At 34.0% G+C, this 20,581-nt stretch overlaps 1 protein-coding gene across 1 annotated transcript in view; it reads left to right on the plus strand.

Annotated features, from left to right (window-relative positions):
- The window catches only part of EIF3E (eukaryotic translation initiation factor 3 subunit E), a 36,946-nt gene extending 16,743 nt beyond the window's left edge, over window positions 1–20,203 (plus strand). Inside the window, exons 6-13 of the mRNA XM_080695008.1 lie at window positions 1,374–1,499; window positions 2,116–2,240; window positions 5,515–5,641; window positions 6,390–6,491; window positions 8,181–8,290; window positions 18,679–18,781; window positions 19,048–19,182; window positions 20,114–20,203. Coding sequence (XP_080551134.1) covers window positions 1,374–1,499; window positions 2,116–2,240; window positions 5,515–5,641; window positions 6,390–6,491; window positions 8,181–8,290; window positions 18,679–18,781; window positions 19,048–19,182; window positions 20,114–20,152 — 867 coding nt within the window. The 3' untranslated portion in view covers window positions 20,153–20,203. The remainder of the gene's footprint in view (window positions 1–1,373; window positions 1,500–2,115; window positions 2,241–5,514; window positions 5,642–6,389; window positions 6,492–8,180; window positions 8,291–18,678; window positions 18,782–19,047; window positions 19,183–20,113) is intronic.
- Window positions 20,204–20,581: the final 378 nt, after the last annotated feature.

Genomic DNA, 20,581 nt, shown 5'->3' on the forward strand with positions numbered 1-20,581 from the left:
TTGAATTCTTTATAATTGGAGTAATAATTTTCCCCCTAAAATAGAGATTTAACCCAGATCCTTGCACATGCTAAGCATACACTTGAATTGGGATCCTCCTGTCTCAGCATATCAAGTAGTTGGCATTACAGGCATGTTCTGCCATGCCTAAGTTTAATTTCAGTGCATTTTGGTTTACTTGCATAACTTATCAATTAAGATAAAGAATTCCTGTAATCCCCATTGTAGTCATTCTACCACTTGTACTAGATATCCATTGATCTGGCTTCTGTATCTAGATTAGTTTTGCTTGTTCTCGAATTTCATGGAGAGTATTATACAGTATGTTTTTGTCGGGCTTATTTTATCATCAAATTTTGAGATTCGCTTATGATATATGCATACATACATACATACATACATGTATGTATGTATGTATGTATGTATACGTATATATATAATCCGAAGTCAGATTCCTTTTAATGCCATTCAGTTTATGTATTTATGTGTTTGCATTTGGGTTATTTTCAGTTTTTGCCTATAACAAAGTCATGAACATTCATGTACTAATTTGTGTTCTGGATGTACTTCATGATAATAGAACTAGCGGTTTCATGGCTGTTTCAACATTTTACAAATGTAGCCTCTTATTGCCTGCTCTTTAGTTTGCTAAATGTTATTCAGTACCTTTGAGGTAACAACTGCCATTAAAGAAATAATTCAGTATGGGCGGAGTATGTATACAGTCCTCAGAGTTCAGATGACCTGTAGTACTCTGACATCATTTTCCTTTCCATTATCATTTGATACTATCTCACATTTATTGAGTTATGTGTCAGGCGATTTTAACTTATGAAAGTACTAATAGTACTTCATAGTTATGCTGTCATGTAAGTGGTTTGGTGAAGAGTTAATGTAGAGTTTCACCTTGGAGTACAGAATGGTGTCCTTCTTCCATACCCTTACCTGTTTCTGCTGCTTTAACACATGTGACCATTTTAGAGTCATTTTATTTCTATTGCCTTCTCTTAGGAATTTCTATTCATTTTTGTTATTTGCCTAGTTCTTATGGATGTTGTGAATTTGTGACCCTCTTTCTCCATTTGTGAGAAGAAGAAGGGATGGCCCTTAGTCTTTCTATTTTGTAGGTTAAGTGTGTAGTATAATATTTAGCTTTTGAGATCAGACAAGAATATGTGCATTTAGTGTGGTGGGGAGTGTACAATAGTATTTATAGTTATAATTTGAGAAATTTTAAATTCTGTACATAATCTTTACATTGTAAATGAGACTCAAGTCTTGGTTTCTTACACAGTTATTTCAGTGATTAATATACAATTTCTTTTTTCCTCAGGGTATGCAGAATATAATTAATTATTATTGCTTATAAACAGGTCCCAGCAACAGATAGAAATGCTTTAAGTTCACTCTGGGGGAAACTGGCTTCTGAAATCTTAATGCAGAACTGGGATGCGGCCATGGAAGACCTCACACGGTTAAAAGAAACCATAGACAATAATGTGAGTTACATTTTTTCAGAATGATTCTTTATATATCTGTACATTTTATACTTTCTGATAAGGAAAAACAATGCACACTCGTGAAATTTAAAAAGTTTCAGATCCATTTTTTGTTGACCTGATCCCCCAAAAAACATTGTGAGGTGGTGAATTGACTAGTTTTACTGATTGGCCTGGAGAGACCTGTCAAACTTCTTTTGACTCTTAAGGAATTCAGTCTCTATTTCTGTGGCTATTATGCCTGTTTTTCCTATTCCAGTGAAAATGACACTGCTATTATTAGTGCCACCTGTTGCTGAAAGTGTCTAATAAAACCACCAATTAGGGAATGTTTAGTCCTTATTTGTAAACCCTTTTTTGAAATGATTCTCATTTATAACATCAGAAGTATAGTTTAGCATGCATTATTCATTCAGTCTCTGAGAACAGTGTAATAATTGAAATTAAAGGATCATGTAGAGAAATAATGGGGTTAGACTTAGATCTTAAATGACTGTAGTACTTGGCTTAGAAGGGTCTAGTGATGAATTACTCTTCTGAAGTCAGTGGTGTTTATTCCCTTGCTTCTTTCTCATATGTTAATATTTCCTTTTTATACATTTTAAATTCCTTTTAGTCTGTGAGTTCTCCACTCCAGTCTCTTCAGCAACGAACATGGCTCATTCACTGGTCTCTGTTTGTTTTCTTCAACCACCCGAAAGGTCGTGATAATATTATTGATCTCTTCCTCTACCAGCCACAGTAAGTTATTGCACCATATAATTTTCATTTTAATTAACTGAAATTATGTGGAGTTTTTAAAACTTAAAATGTACTTCCTTCAGACCTTGGAATGTGTTGCCGTTCATTAATTTCCTTCTTAGTGTGTTAGGTTTGCTTGCTAGTTGAAAAGCTCACATGTAACTCTTAGGTTAATTAATTAATAAGATGTACTCTAGGCCCTTAAAAGTATTATTTAAAGTTAGTTGAAACCCTCAACAATCTTTAGAGATCCTTTTTCGAAATAAAAAGGCTTGAAGGTTGGGTTCAATCCCTAGTACCAAAAAAAAAAACCCCACAGAAAGAAAGATGGTGTAATAACCCTTTTGATATAAGACATCAACAAAACAAACTATTTTTAAATTATTTCTATTACCTTCAAAGTCTAGAAGGTGAAAGGATACTTTGTAGTGATTTTTTTTATAAATTGAACCATAATTAAACTGATCACATTAGTAAATATGCATTCTTTTAGAAGAATTTTTCAGACTTATTTGATCTCTTCAGCTAAATTGATAGCATAATCAACCAGGAGTTTGAATTTAAGAGAAATTGATACATATTCAGACAACAAAGTGCCATTAATTTTCATGGAAAATTTAGGAACAATTTTTAAAAGCCTGTATAACTTCATTAAATACAAACTGTTCTCATGAATCACACTGAGACATTTTTATCACCCTGGCTTATATTTTGCTGTAATATCACAGCTCAAGTTCAGTCTTAATATGCTTACTTACTATTTGCATGTTTCTATAGCAGAGGAACACAGGAAAAACAAAATGGCAGTGGTTTATCTGTCATTCTTTTAAGTAAAAATAGTTTTCTGTGAGAAAAGCCACTGGTTCATCTTGGAACTCAGTTGCACAAGTAATTTTTCTTAAAACAGCATGACGCTGAATTACTTTCTGTCTTCCCATTTAATCATAGAACATTAAAATGATTAGTGATTAAGGTTTGAAGAATTTAGAAATTAATAATTTGTACTGCCTGATCAAAAACATACTTAAACTTTTTAAAATGTTTTTAACGGTAAAACTTTGTAGGTGAAAAATATACTGACTGCTAATATGTTTTAATGCACTACCTCAATGTATCAAAAGTGTTTAGTGGTTTTTTTTTAGTAATTTTAGTAATTGATACTTTATATGGATGGTAAGTACATATGGGCATGTGTGTGTGTGTTGCATTTGTGCTTGAAGTAAGAGTTGAGATCCCACTATAAGTTAAAATCTGATGTCATATTACTATTTCTGCCATAATTTATTTTGAATATAAAATGAGAATGATTTACACTTTTGAAAAATGTTAAACTTTTAAATATAACATATAACAGGTAAAAGATAGAACATTGTTTATGGGCTATTAAAAGTGAGGCTTCGCCACTAAATGTATATACCATTAGAAGAAGAATGTATTTTCTGTACAATGCCCTATTACTCCCCAGTTGGAAAAAAATAAAGATGTATAGTTCATATAATGTGCTTTCTATATTAAAAAAGTGAATTTTCTAAGAACTTTCAAATTTTATTTAGCAGATTATCTAAGTATTTGTTATTTGTCCTGATGGTCCTTTCCTGCTTTATTTTTCCTTTTTATCTTTTTTTGATAACTGTGTTTTCTGATTTGCAATTGTGAGACACTAGAAAAACTTCCTTAAAATTGTACATTTAGAGCTGGTTATGCTAGAGTGAAAAAGTGAATGTTTTTATTTAGCTATTACAAAATTACTTCAGAATGCAAATGCTGAGTCTCTTAAAAGTAATATGATTGCAGAAATGGAGGAGGTATAGCCTTTAAATAGTTTGCAATCCAAACTTAACACTGGAATGAGCAGGAGGAAACAGTTAAGTGTTTACACTTTTTAGTGCAGCAGTTACTGATGAGAATTGGGAAAGTTTAAGTTATTTAGAATAAGATGGGCATGGTAGTGAATGCCTGTAATTCTTGTAATCCCAGTACTGTGGAGGCTGACACAGGAGGATCACAGGTTTATGGCCAGCCTCAGCTACTTAGCCAGGCCCTCCACAACTTAGTGAGACCCTATTTCAAAATAAAAAATAGATCTGAGAGTGTAGCGTGAAGGTAGAATGCCCCTGGGTTTAATCCCCAGCACTGCAAATAAGAATTATTTAGAAGAAAATTGGTCTGGCTTTAAAATTTGAATTGACAGAAAAGAGGTGATAAGCTAGGGAAGTAAAGCAGAAGAGCACTTTCATCACATATCTTTTTAACATGAATCTGTGTTTTTGCTTGCGTTTGAACTAAACTTAAAATTGATGATCCTGTAAGAATGTGAATTGAACAAATCCCTACTCTGTACCCCAAGTTGCTCCCCTTTTTACTGTATGTACATATATACATACACAGGGTGGCTAGGGGGAAATGATAATGTGTTGTAACATGGAAATCTCTCAGTTTGTATAAGTGTTTGTTTTTTTATTATGTTGAGTGGTCTTCTCACATTTGTTCTAATGGGTGAATGAAAGTCATAGTATAAGCTGGGCGTGGTGGCACAGACTTGTAATCCCAGCATTTAGGAGGCTGAGACAGGAGGATCAAAGTTCGCAGACAGCCTCAGCTACTTAGTGAGGCCCTTTGCAACTCAGTGAGAGCCTGTTTCAGAAAAGAGACTAAAAAATAGGGTTGGGGGTGTTGTTCAGAGGTAGAATGCCCCTGGGTTCCATCCCCAGTGTCTTTTTTTTTAATTTTTTTTTTTTTTTTTTTACCTTCCATAATACTGTTACTCAACAGTAATGAAAGAATTCTTGGCTGCTTAAATGAGTCTTCATCTCATTTTAAATTGAGGAATATTGACTGGCATTGTCATTTACATGACTATCCATGGATTCTGTGTATTTCCTTGGAGAACCCTTTGTAACAGTCATTAATGTGTGTGTGTGTGTGTGTGTGTGTGTGTGTGTGTGTGTGTTTGCTGGGGTTCCTGGAAACCCTTCTACCTCTGGGCTACACTCCCAGACCTATTTTTATATATTTTATTTGGAAACAGGGTCTCTTAAGCCAATGAGGCTGGCTTCTAAGGATCCTCCTGTCTCCACCTCCCAAGCAAAGGGATTACAAGCATTCGCCACCACGCCCGGCTGTAATAGTCATTCTTAAGTGTTGTAGTCTTAGGCTAAGTGAAACAGTTCACACTAATGGGCTGCTCAAGTGTTTCTTTTAATTCAGACTGGGTTTTAGATGTAGAATTATCAAAATTATTAAATATTAAATACCTTTTATATTCTTGCTTTAGATACCTTAATGCAATTCAAACAATGTGCCCACACATTCTCCGCTATTTGACCACTGCAGTCATAACAAACAAAGATGTTCGAAAACGCCGGCAGGTGCTAAAAGATCTAGTGAAAGTTATTCAGCAGGTAAATCTGAAGTCTTTGATTTTTTTCTGTTTAAGTATTAAAACCTTAGCTATCGTACGTTTTTCTAAAGTAAGACTCTTAGTTCTTAAAGTAAAACTAGGAAACTATACATGAAGTTGAGAAGAGACTTACGCACTTATCTTCAAGATCAGATCCTTTTGTTAGAATGATATGATTATTGCTCTTTACTACGTGGCTACTTAATATACATTACATCTTTGCTGCTCTCATTGCAAAGACTAAAACTGTCTACAGCTGCTTGCTGCAAGGTCATTATCTGTATAAACTTTAAATAGAACATTGTATTAATATTCCCCAAGTTGGGCAAAAGCTGTATCTATGCTGGATTTTCTTTTTCTTTTTTTTTTTTTTTATAATGAGCTTCTCAGTAAAAACTATGGGTTGGGAAAGTAATTTAAATTTTTTACTTGGTTTAAGAATAAATTAAATACAAAGAGGTAGTTATCATCTAGTAGGGTATGAATACCTTTCTGCCTGGGGAAGTTCATCACTGTTTTTAAGTAATGGAGACTTTTGGTAGTCAGGAAATTGGAAATCTAGGATGAGAATTTAGGGAACTTAATCTGGAAGAGTCAGCTTAATTCTGAGTTTAAGGCGTCATGTGGAATCAGGAAGGGGGCATTTGCTTTGAGAGGTGATGTTAGGTAATTTGCTGTAGGAAAGAAAATGGGAAGATTGAGATATTTCTAGGCACAGATTTAATTGGATGTTTGACTTAATTTTACAGGAGTCCTACACATATAAAGACCCAATTACAGAATTTGTTGAATGCTTATATGTCAACTTTGACTTTGATGGGGCTCAGAAAAAGTTGAGGGAATGTGAATCAGTAAGTATGAATTTTTAGCTTACAAACTAATAAATTTAATTTTGGAATATTTTAATTAAAGTAATGAAGTAAGTATATCAGAAATATGTTAACCGTAAAATGGCAGACTATTTGGGAATGTGGGGTGAAAACATTTTTAATGTTGGCAAATATGTATCACTTGTTAGGTTACTTTGTTAGAATTTTGGGAGTATTTTATTTGTATATTTTTTTAATTTTTAAATTATTTGTGGTACTAGGGGTGGAACCCAGGGGCTTTCTACCTCCAGGCTATACACTCAGACCTATTTTATACTTTATTTGGAAACAGGGTCTCACTAAGTTGCTGAGAGCCTCACTAAGGCAGGCTTCAAACCTGTGTGATCTTCCTGTCTCAGCCTCCCAAGTGCTGGGATTACAAGCGTGCGCCACCACACTTGGCTCTTTGGGAGTATTTTAAACTACAGGTAAATCGTTAATTCTTTGTCTTACTCTTATCAAGTCAATGGTTAAAATATTTCTTATGTATAGGAGAGATCACTTTGAATTACATGTCATATCTTTGATTCTCAATTTTGTTTCATAGGTAGATGGCCTTCAGAATTTTTCATACAGTTATATTTAACATTTGTTATAGACCAGCCATTTCATTAGTTATGAATTTTATAACTAGTATTTTTATTATTTAGTAGAAGTTAAAATACTTTCAGAACAACTGAGGATTATGGTGGTTTGAATAAGTTAGTTGACAAGTTTTAAGAAACTAATGATTTACTTGCTAAATGTAGCTGCATTTACAAGAGTCACAAGCTACTAGCCATCAGCTTCACCTTCTGAACTCAAAAACTCAAATTTTGTAAAAAAAAAAAAAAAAAATAGGGAGTTTGTTGCCCTTACGTCTAAGGGGAAAAAAATACGCAAATACTTTCACAAGTGATTTTTTTTTTTTTTGAAAGCCCTTCTTCCTCCGGGCTACACTCCCAGACCTATTTTATACTGTTTTTGGAAACAGGGTCTCTTAAGCCAGTGCGGTTGGCTTCGAACCTGTGTGATCCTCCTGTCTCTGCCTTCTAAGCACAGGGATTACAAGCGTGCGCCACCACGGCCAGCTTACAAGTGATTTTTAAACATAAGGCAAAGTAGTCTAGAATCCAAGTATACAAACTTTAACAAGTTTGTATACTTAATAGTTACGTGACATAACTAAAGCAAATACTGATGTGTATTCATTATACTAAATATTGAGGTCTCCCTGTGAATACAGATAGTCAGAAGGCACTTGATAAAGTCAAAATACGCTTTTGATTTCTGTGGAGTAGTAGCCATTCCTTGCAGTCTTTTGCTTTGTAATTTCTCAAGGCAGCTTTTTTTCTGTCACAGAAATATTTGTCTTTATTCCCATTATTTTAAGTAGCTGAAGGATATATATTATCTGCAGAGCGCTTGTAGTAAATTGAACTGGACAAAACTACTTTATCAAAAGGTTGCTCTGTAACTTACAAATATCACTGGAAGAAGGAAACGCTGCAATTTTAGAGTCTTTTACTTCCAGTATTGCTTTGCTGTTTACTTAAATTGTTAGATGCTCAAGCACATTGTTCTAGAAAGTGCTGTGGTGTAACTTTAGGTGTTTGAATCATGGTGAATGGAACAGAGTACTAGGATTTTAAGAAATACTTGTTAGCATTAATTTTTCTTTTATACTCATAGGTGCTTGTCAACGACTTCTTCTTGGTGGCTTGTCTTGAAGATTTCATTGAAAATGCCCGTCTCTTTATATTTGAGACTTTTTGTCGTATTCACCAGTGTATCAGCATTAAGTAAGAATACCCTGATTTGATAAGTACTTTCTACTTTATAAAGTTTTATTTAATAAGTTTCTAGTTAATATGATTTTATTTTCTCTTTCAGAAAAAAGGGAAGCAATTTGATAGTGATTTATTAAAAGAAAAAACCTAAGTATGGTGTTTTAATGCTATAGACGGAGAAGTATGTTTAGCTTTCAAGTGTGTGATGCAGCATAATTTTTCAAAATGTCATGCTGAAGGTCGTATATTATTATCAGTTACCTTTTAAAAGAACAAATACTGCTACACTATTAGGTAGAAAAAAGAGTGAAGTAGCCAGTTTTAAAGTGGATTTCAACAGTAGTTGAAATAAGGAGTTAGCCCTCAATAAATTAGAAATTCTGTTGAAAGACCACTACATTTGGTAATCATTTCTGTTAATTCAGTTTATTTAATTACATATTTGAATTCTTGTAGTAAACTCCTGTGACATCCTAAAATGTTGAAACGTGGAAATATTAAGGAGAATTATGGTTAAAATTCTCTTTTGTGTGAAAAAATTATTGGGGAAAAATTGTGAAATATGCATAACCTATTAGAAACTAATTTTATGTATTAGAGTTTGAAAAATAGTTAGTGCCCTTTGGCCACAGATGAAGTCAAATGTAAAACATAAAATATTACTACTTTAATGTTTGCCTCTGAGGAACTGTGTAGACCAAATTCTTTTATTTTTTTTAAATACCATTTGTTTTGCTAAGGGATCCATACTTGGCTTGCCTAATTTTAGTGGGTTGCCATTGAAGTGGTTGTCTAGAGTTAGAAGTATATTGTGATTGTGGAACTTTTTCTATGGGAATTGAGTCTTTGGCTTTAGTTTTATTTGTACTTTACTATAGCTTGCAGACATGAGTTTTAAAATCTTATTCTTTAAAAAATACACTCATATTCCTAATATGTAGTTGTTTTTGAGATAAAGAGGTAGGGACATCTTATGTGGGGCTCTGGCCAACAGTAGATACTAAATTCTTGCATTGTTCTTTTTTTAAGATTTATAATTACGACTTGTGGAAGAGGAATGTTGTTATTTCTTGTTTTTGTATTCGTGAACTTAGGTTTCTCTGTTATTCTATATATTCAATATATTCTCTATATTAGGGAACTTAGGTTTCTATGTAACATATAATACATATCTATCTGTCTATATATATATATATATATATATATATATATATATATATATATACACACACACACACACACACACCCGTATATAATACTTTGTGTTTAAATCAGAAGTACCACAGGAAGAAAATGTGATCTAATTCTAGCTCTTTCTCTTTATTAATTCTAATACTTTGGGTTCATTGTTTTGTGTTTCTTAGTATTCCATTTACTATTTAACAGTAAAATGGAATTATTTATCCTGTCTACTCGAGAGAGATATGTAGCTAAAAGAAGATAATAGAGTAGGAATGTTTCTATAAATATGTGACATTCCCTAAGAATTTTTCAAGTTTATCTCAGTTTAGATTTTTTTCCTCCTCTAATTGCTTTAGATTTCTTTCTAGACAAAATCTCCCAAGTGTTTTCAGACTGAACTTCTAGTGGTTTTCTGAAGTTCAGAATTTTTTTTCTTCCAGTGATAGTACTTGCTTTCACTTTAGTTGTTCAAACTTTTGGGGGCTGCCTGTGTAATATTTTGCTAACATAGACAATTAACAACACATGGATTTTAGAAAAGCAGAGGATAGATAAGTTAATATATTTCCTCCAAATATTAGTATAGAATCTTTTGAGCTGAAATGTTAGAAACTTCTAAACTACACAAGTCATGGAATCACCCAGAATAGGACTTTTTAGTAGAATTTTTTTCTTATAGGTATTATTCAGTGTGGCACACTTAAAAGTCCATGTAAATTTCAAGTTCTAAACCGAGTGTGGTGGAGCATGCTTGTAATGTCAGCATTCTGGAGGCTGAGACTGGAGGATCACGGTTCATGGACAGCGATAGGCCCTCCACAACTTACTGAGACCCTGTTTCAAAATAAAGAATATAAAACAGGGCAGGGGGTATAGCTCGGAGGTTAAATGCCCCTGGGTTCCATCCCCAGAACCACAAAAAATGTTTCAAGTTCTAGAACCATGACTTTCAGATCTTGAATGTACATGTATCATGTAAACAGTAGGACTTGTTTTCACATATAGCACAATATATGTGTATGTGTACAAACAGATCAAAGCAGTGCCCTCACTCTACCTATACTGTAGGTCTATTTAACTTTTCTTCTAACTCCTAAGAAACCTCTTTGGGACCCTAAGTATTCTGGAAACACAATTTTACTAAACATTGACCCAGACCCAGTGCCACTCCCATTGTACCTTAGCTGGGAATGGATGGCCTGGGGACATTAAGCTGCTTGACAGAGCCTAGGCCAGTGATTTCAGACATTGATTGTACTATACTTCACTTTAAATTCCTTTTCATTTTGAACAATTTATATATTAGAAATAATCAGTTTAGACCAATGAGGCATTTAGAATACCATTTGAGCCAGAGAATAAAGATAAAACCTGTAAGTTAGTGGTTAATTCTGTGTCTCAAAGTCTATATAGCTTTGCCAGGCGTGGTGGCGCACGCTTGTAATCCCAGCAATCGGGAGGCTGAGACCTGGAGGATCGCGGTTCTCAGACAGCCTCAGCTACTTAGTGAGGCCTTCTGCAACTCATTGAGACTCGGTTTCAAAATAAAGAATAAAAAATAGGACAGGGGGTATAGCTCAGAGGTCAAATGCCCCAGGCTTCCATCCCCAGACCCGGAAAAAAAAAAAAATCTGTATAGCTTTGTTTAACAAACACAGATTTTTCATGGCAACATCAAACTTTTTTTTTTTTTTTGGTGGTACTGGGGTTCCTGAAAGCCCTTCTTCCTCCAGGCTACACTCCTAGACCTTTTTTTTTTTTTTTTTTTTTTTTATGAAACAGGGTCTCTTAAGCCAGCGTGGCTGGCTTCGAACCTGCACGATCCTCCTGTCTCCGCCTTCCAAGTGCAGGGATTACAAGTGTGCGCCACCACGCCCGGCAACATCAAACTTTTAAATAATATTTGTAAAAAAAAAAAAATGCTATGCTGTGATATGTAGTAGGGACACTGTGCTGCTAGAATTGAAAGTCATCGGTTAGAAGTTTTTTAACTAATTATAGCTCATCACAGAAATGGAGTGACAAAACAGTAGTTTAATATCTTGATTACTATATAACATTGTATATAGTATAGGCTTTTTCATGTTTTTAAAGTTGGGTCTACTGGATTAGAAACATAGCAATTAGTTGGGCATGGTGGTTCATGCCTGTAATCTCAGTACCTCAGACGGTGACACAGGAGGATGGAAGGTTTGTGGCCAGCCTCAGCAACTTAGTGAGGTCCTCCGAAACTTAGTGAGACCATGTTTTAAATAACTCAGAGGTAGGATGCCCCTGAATAGTAGTTCCATTTTCAGTAAACACGCACACACGCACACTGGAAATAATTAAGTATTCCTATTGAGCTTTGACAATCTGGAGTTTTTTAAACCCAGTCCTACATTGAAATCATGTGGAACAGTTAACTCAGTTTTGAAAGAATAGATTTTCTGGCTTCACCCAAACTTGAATCAAAGCTTCTCAGGTGATTGCTTTGCAGACACTTTGGGGAATCATTGCTTTATCTAAATTAGTAATTTTTTTTTTTTTTTTGGTGGTACTGGGGTGGAACCCAGAGGCTTTCTACCTCCGGGCTATACTCTCAGACCTATTTTATATTTTTTTTATTTGGAAACAGGGTCTCACTAAGTTGCTGAGAGCCTCACTAAGTAGCTGAGGTTGGCTTTGAACTTGTGCAATTCTCCTGTCTCAGCCTCCCAAGACCAGGGATTATAAGCGTGCACTACCACGCCCGGCTTAAATTAGTAATTCTAAGCCAGGTGTGGTGGCACATGTTTGTAATCACAGCATTTGGGAGGCTGACAGGAGGATCTCATTTAGAGGACAGCCTCGGCAACTTAGGCCCTTTGCAACTCAATGAGACCCTGTTTCAAAATAAAGAATAAAAAAAATAGGGCTGGGAATGTAGCTTGAAGGTAGAATGCCCCTGGGTTCCATTCCCAGTACTGCAAAAGATAAATAAGTAAATTAGTGATTCTAACTGCACATCAGAATTAAGTGGATAAGCTTCAGAAAGAAGTAAACAAAATAAGCCATGTCTAGGCATAACACCTAAAGGCAAAAATATTCTTTGTGGTGGGGGCTCTGAATCTGGACTGTATTTTTAAGATGGTCCTCTAATTCAGACGCAAACCTTTTTTATTTCAAGAATGCAAAAGCTTTTTCTTAAAGATAGTGTCCAATTTTTAGAGAGGATAGACAAGCTTTGATTATTATTTAGCAATTATTATGATTGTTTTTTAGCAATTACTAGCAGCTAATACAAATGTTCAAAGGAGATATTACAAATATTAATGAGCAGTTTTTCTTCCAGACACTGGAAAGTATTGAGTATGCCTTCAAAGAGTTTAAAATGTAGCAAAATAAGAATATACTAGATAATTGCACAAATAAATATAAAAGTACAAATTATAACCGTTTATAAGAACAGTATAGATTTATTAGCAAAAAAAATACATAGACTTATTTTCTATATTAGAAAACCCAGGGAAGTAAGTTAGAAATGTCAGTGGTCACTGATGAATCTTTAAGTGGAATGCCTCTTAGTCCTGAACCTAGAGGGTTTTTTTCCACTGAATACTAATTATGGCACATTATTCCATTTTCTAGTTCATGCTGGTCTGTTTCTATTTCTAATTAGTGTATATTTATTTGGTATTCTATCTTTTTTGAGGGGGAAGGGTAAATATCTCTGGCCTCTTTTTCTTCCCCCAGAGGACACATTTCAAATGCTGAATAGGATAGGATTATAAAACCCATGGTTTATTAAACAACTCATTCCATTAGTGATTTGAAACATTCTCTATTAATAGATTTCTTGACTTAATGGCTGTAAGCACATATGATACTCATATCCTTATAAAAATGCATATTAAAATTGTTTTTATCAGTTTATATACAACCGTATTGATTCGTAGGATAAGTTACAAATCTGTTTACCATAAAGTATGCAACATCTGTCAGAAAAGATTACTATGGTGCGGTTTAATTTAGTATAGCTGAATAGTTTATCAGATATGGTGTGTGTCTGAAATTTAAAAGCTGTTCTAAAATAATTCTTGGACCAGTTTTCAATTGTAGATAAAAACAAGTATGGGAGTAATATTTCGAGTGTATATGATAAACATGTTGGAATATACATTAATGTGATTTCCCTATGGGGGTTGGTTAGTTTCAGCTTTTCACAAAATAAAGTATTTGCCAAGTACTCTTGCATTTTTTTTAGCTATTAAGTCATTCTACTTTGCTTATTTTATTAAGTAAATTTAGATCTTAATATTCTCTTAATTTTTCTATGACAATTTATATGCAGAATTATTCTAATTGAGATAGAAAAAGAAAGGCTCATTACCAGATGGGGATAGTTTTCAAAGACCATTATCATTGTACTTCTGCATTAAATAAAGTAATATATATTTTTTAAAGTTACTCAAGATGTTGGAAAATTCAGTGAGAATTGTCATTATTCACATGTAGCATTTAACATTTCTCAACTTTCTCTGGTTTTTTTTTTATTTTCTATCAGTCTTACAGTTAGGCACAGACTCTATTTAATACTTATTCTTTAATTTTCATGGTGTATGCTTAGAAATGTTTGTAGTAATTTTCTTTGGCTATATTTACCACGGCTTTCAGTAAAAACCATGCCAGAGCTTTTCATATCTTGATAGGAAGGTTATTTAAAGAGGCAATTAAGACCTGTGAAATGCTGGATTCCAAATTCTTTACCCAAATTTTTGGTGAAATACGGAATGTTGGGAAGTGGGTGGTAGCTGTGGGAAAATTAAGAAAAGGGAGACCATCTAAAAGATTGGGCTTTGAAGACTTGATAGAAAGTCACCCTAAATTGATGAAACCTTAATTAGGTCCTGAGATATATGCATGCACTTAAGATATATAATATTATATATATAATATATATGTAATAAGGTATATATATCTTCTTAAGTGGGACCACTGGTATTAATTACTGCCCAGAAACAAGAAGTGTCTAATTTTCTGCTAGAAGCATGAACATGTTTAATTGAAGAAAAAGAAATTGAGTTAAGGATTAAATACTTATTTTCCTTTGTCTTTTGAAATTGTAATGAGGTCTAGGCTTACTTTATTTAACATTCAGTAGGATTTTTTTGTTGTTATTTGAGCAGGAAAAGTAGCCAACTTATAGATACATGAAAAAGATTTCTAGAAAATATTTCTACTTCAAGTTGCCCATAGACAAGGTTGAGATTTTTAGTATAATCTAAATGTAAAGCTTAATTTTGTGTTTAAAGTCTGGATTGAACTTTATATTGTTCTTAGAAATTTTGCATTTATTTTTTACTTAGTTTACTGATTAACTGAATTATTTCCAATAACATCAAGTAAGCTTAGACCAACTTTTTGTCTTCAAACTTTGATAGGATAGTCTTCCCACACCCTCATGCTGGGGATTGACCCCAGGGGTGCTTTATAAACACTGAACTACAGTCATGGCTCTCACCTTTTTTTCTTTTCTTTTTTGATATGTGTTTCATTAATTTGCTGAGGTTGGCCTTGAACCTTCAGTCCTTCTGCCTCAGCCTCCTGAGCTGCTGGGTTTACAGGTGTAGACCATTGTGTTTGGCCAGAATATTACATTTTAATTTTTAAATCTTTATTATTTTATATAAAATTATTAGGATGGAAAATAATTAGAGACTTTGAGGGTTTATTTTAATCACTTAATTTCATTTATTGTAATTCCATGTTATTTACAAGAAACATGGACTATTGCCACATTCTTTAATTTACTCTGGGGGTGATTAGTAGTTTAGGTACTGTCAATAATTTACTGATAATTCATAGACCTTATTTCAGAATGTTATTTGATTTACTAAATAAAGGATCAGTAAACACAAGGCAAATAGTAAATCCCCAAAGTGTGACTAGCTCATAGCAGGCAGGCATTTATGTTCCTCCACATTGCCGAATTATTCCAACCATGTTGGAATGAGACTTAATATTTGTGTTTACAGAAATAGGATAGAGGGATTCTAGTTAAAGTTACTATTGAATGGAATTTATCTTAAAATTTTAGATTAGCTCTCATTTCCTTAGACTCTTCTCAAAGCCCCAAATTAGCACTAGCAAACCCTTTTGTACCTCACAAAGCTCCATACAACTTTTCTTCATAACATTTAGTTTATGTATTTTGGTGGTACTGGGGGTGGGACCCAGAGGCTTTCTACCTCCGGGCTATACTCCCAGACCTTTTTTTTAGATATATATTTTATTTGGAAACAGGGTCTCACTAAGTTGCTGTGAGCCTCACTGAGTAGCTGAGGCTGGCTTTGAACCTGTGCGATCCTCCTGTCTCAGCCTCCCAAGCGCTGGGATTACGAGCGTGCGCCGCCACGCCCGGCTTAGTTTATGTATTTTGGAAGAAATATTATGTATGTATGTAGAGATGTATATACTTTAAAGGCTGAAAACAGATGAGATTTTGTCCCCAGGACCTAAACCACTTTTTGTTTTGTTGAATGAATGGCATGGAAATAAAAGGAGTGGTTTGGGTTGGTGGACATTTGGCACCCATGAGAGAGGAAAATGTGAAGTTGGAAAAGTTAGATGAGACCTGAATTGCAGTTAGCCATGAAGGAGTAACTTAGAAGTTTGAGTTTTATTGCTTTGTTGTAAGAGTTCTGTTAAAGGTTTGAAAGGAATTTGAGGGCAGACTGATCAGTGGAGTTTTAGGAATAACCTGGCAGCTATGTAAAATAGATTGAGAAGCTCAAGAGGTAAATTACAGAAGTAGGAAATAGTAATAGAACCTGACCTAGGGTAGTGACTATAATAGGAATCAGTCACAGCAAATATTATTGTTTTATTAATTGTGTCCTGTGTGATGAAAATTGTACTCATTGCTGGATATATAGTAGTAAATAAGAACGATAAGGTGCATGCTCTTTAGTTGCATATATGCCAGCTACCACAAAGCACATATTCAGCAAAACAACTACAACTCTTATCAGTGGTATGAAAAGGGAGGAGAGGAGGGAGAGTTGGTTATAAAAACACCAAACATGCATTATAGTTGGGGGATGTGTCTTAGAAAGCTTTTGAGGGTGTTAATTTAGCTGAGACCCTATGCAGTTAAGTGAAGAAATGGGCCTCTTAAGTAGATGTCACACAGTGCATGCAGAGACCCAGAAGTGGTTAAGAAGAGAGAGGCTTAGTGTGACAAGTGGAGAAGAAAACAGAATCTTCAAGATGAGAAAAGATCAGCAAGGTTTTCAAGATGACAGAAGATTTATAAAAACTTTGAATAAGTTAGGATTAAGTTGGGTATGGTGGCGCATGACTGTAATTCTAGTACTTCAGAGGCTGAGACATGAGTATCACAAGTTCGATACCAGCTTCAGCAGCTTAGTGAGATTCTCTCAGCAACAGTCTCCCTGTTTCAAAACAGAAAATAAAAAGGGCTAGGGGTGTATCTCCGAGGTAGAATATTCTGCGTTCAATCCTCAGTGCCCTCCACCCCCCTAAAAAAAGCTAGAGTTAAAGAAATAATTGGAAAACATCTCAAATGGATATATAGACAACAAAGAGAGAGGTTTCAAGACTGAATATTTCATTATCATTCTAGTTACTTAAATAGCTCATAAATGTGTTTTGTGTTACAATTTAAAATTGCAGTACTAACAATTATGGGGACTTTGTTTCTTTTTAAAAGCAGAATATTGATCTTGAAGATTTCAGTTTAATACATTCTTTATCTAAATTATCAGCTTCAGGTAATTTGTTAGTGAAATGATAGGAATGAAATTTATATTGCCATAAAACAAATCATGCACAGTGAGAAAGGCAGTTTATTGGGGAGCTGTAGAAAACAAAAATTACAAGAATTTTTTATTTAAATACCCTTTTAAGTAAAACACCATTTTATTAACTCCTGTCAATAAACATGTAAAATAGGGATAGCACAAATATTTCATTTCCATAAATGTACTTTTGTTAACCAAAGTGGTTATATTTGAGTTGGAAGCTTAGAATTACATAATTTATACAGTTGCTAATGTCTTTTGAATATTAACATTTTAATGGTTGAAGTATGTTGGGTCAGGATTTTTAGTCTATAGTATTTCAAGGAATGATTTTGTTGGTTATTCTAGTTCTTTTCATCAAACCAGGGATTGCATTAAAAGGCTGGGCAATGTGTAATGTCTTCAAATGAAGACAAAGGGCAGTTAGTATTAGTATGTAAGTACTCATATGCATGCATACATACTGAATACTATAAAATACTGTATTCTGTAGTATTATATATGTATGCATAGTTGTTCTCTCTACAAAAGCTAGTGCTTGCTTTAATTCTCATAAATCAAGCACTGCAATGGCTCTCTACAATCTGATCATAAAGTAAAAAATATACATGCTGGTTGGTGTCAAAAAGCACTTTATTTATTTATTTATTTATTTATTTATTTATTTATTTATTTATTTATTTATTTATGGGTCTGGGGATGAAACCAAGAGCATTACAACCTCTGAGCTACACCCCCTGCCCTATTTTTTATTCTTTATCTGAGTTGCAAAGGGCCTCACTAAGTAACTGAGGCTGTCTGCGAACCGCGATCCTCAGGTCTCAGCCTCCCAAATGCTGGGATTACAAGTGTGCGTCACCACACCTGGCCCACAAAGCATTTTAGGTAAAGGTTTTACAGGTGTTTGCATTTCTCTCTCAACTTTAGCCATTTAGGTTATATGATGTACAATGCTTTGGAGCATCCCCAGATTTTATAGCACACACATAAGCAATGCCTGGAGTACCCTCGGATTTTACAGCACAAACATAACATGGCAACCCTGAGCTTTAGATTATACTTAATACTTATGCTCTTTGTTGACCATAAGTTTACTTTGTATTCTTATTCTAGATCATGAAACCTTTTTTCCCTTAGATTGTTATTTTGGGGCATTTGCTAATTAAAAAAAGGTGCTAGTCTAGAACATAGAAGGATTTCCATAAATGCAAATCCTGGTACCTTCCTCTCAAGGATCTCACAGTCTTGCTGGTGAGATGGAATCAGTACAAGGCAGTAGGCACAAACATGAACTCTGCACACAGTAAGGGTCGTGGTGCTGTGTAGGAGAACATGACCCAGAAGTCTGCCCAAGGCGGCTCAGACATTGTGTACATGAAACTAAGTGTTTAGGCCCAGTTAATTAACATTGCTGTTTTTACTTTTTTTCACTAGTATGTTGGCAGATAAATTGAATATGACTCCAGAAGAGGCTGAAAGGTGGATTGTGAATTTGATTAGAAATGCAAGACTGGATGCCAAGATTGATTCTAAATTAGTAAGCATTGTGCTGTTATTTTATACTTTTGTAAATTTCTAATTAGAACACTATTAATAATTTACTTTGGTTCATTTTGTTTTAATATATAATTGTTTTTTGAAAGCAACCTCCTTTTTTTGGTCAGGTAAATACTATTACTTTGTAAGAACGTATAAAAATTAATGTATAGCAGTCATTGTAGTGTTGTTATATCATTCCCATGACTTACTGGCAAACGCTGGTCATGAACATTATAGGAACAGTTTTCTTCTGTTTTGTTTTAGGGCCATGTGGTTATGGGTAACAATGCAGTCTCACCCTATCAGCAAGTGATTGAAAAGACCAAAAGCCTTTCTTTTAGAAGCCAGATGTTGGCCATGAATATTGAAAAGAAACTTAACCAGAATAGTAGGTCAGAGGTAAGAACCACACCTATTCTATGTTGTCTAGCATTTAGTAATAGTGTAACATAATTGGAACATGAGCTTTGAAGACATATATTAATTATATCTGATTTTTATATTTCTTTTTAAGCTTTTAAACATTTTAAGAAATTACTAAACTGAAAGAATTTTTTTTTAGATGAATTATATGCATTAGTCAATAAAACAAAGAAAATTGTGTGGTCCTAGTATAATTTCTTCTTTACTCTTCCCAGGTGACTTCATTAACTCATTTCCTTCGGGTTTTCAATATATCATTTTGATAATAGCACATGATAACTTACATGTGTAGCCCTCTTGTCAGTATTTGAAATCTATTAAAATGTTAATCTTACTCTATTTGTGCTGATCATACACAGATTTGAGTTATCGCTGATATGTTCATATTTTTAAAATAATGCCCATTTCAAGTCCTCCGTATTAGACATTGAAGGAACTTTAATGACCTTCTAACTTTAGAATCCCAAACCACTTTTATTTTTTTCAGACCATATGATTATATTTAAGTAGAGGCTAGGAAGTTGTTAGGTGTCAGTTGTAGGACATTCAAGGACTTCATTTAGGAGCAGGTTTGTGTCTCTAGATCAAATAGTCCTGAAGTTTTAAAAGAGAGGAATGAGTTAAAATTAGAATTGCATGTTCCATCCAAGTCTAAAATGCCTATTTGGGGAAATAGCTTTTCTAATGATGATTAAAATTTTTCTCTTTGGTTCAGTATTAGTTTGTATTGTTCCAGTGTTGATTTTATTATTGTTATATTTTATCATTGATCAAAAGCTATAACAGATGATGTAATTAGGTGTGTGTGTGTGTGTGTGTGTGTGTGTGTGTGTGTGTGTGTTCCAGTGTTAGCTTTTTCAGAAAGTATTTTTCTCTTACCCTGTTGATTTCTCTCCAAATATTTTAGGCTCCTAACTGGGCAACTCAAGATTCTGGCTTCTACTGAAGAATAGATGAAAAGAGAAAGATGAAATAATGAAAACTATTATATAAAGGGTGGTATACATTTTAGAAGCAATTATAATGTATTCAGTATACATTTTGGTGAACTTGAATAAAATTTTGTCTGGTTCATTTATCTTGCTGTGGTTTTCTTTGTGTGTACAGAGTGCATGCATGTGTGAGTGTGTAATAATTATGTAAACACAGGAAGTTAAAAATAGTTCTAAGAGGCCCATGTCAGCTCAACTCAGTTTTGTCATATTCATTACTATCACAGGAAACCAAAAATAGGAAATTGGCATTGGTACAATATGTGTGAATACCTCTGCCATTTTATCAGGTGTAGATTTGTGTAACTTGTTGCAGTCGAGAACAGACTTATCATCCTTGGATCATATTGTCGATACCCCTTTATAGCCAAACCTAACTGCAG

Source organism: Muscardinus avellanarius, assembly GCF_963383645.1.
Source record: "Muscardinus avellanarius genome assembly, chromosome: 4".
Classification (NCBI taxonomy): domain Eukaryota; kingdom Metazoa; phylum Chordata; class Mammalia; order Rodentia; family Gliridae; genus Muscardinus; species Muscardinus avellanarius.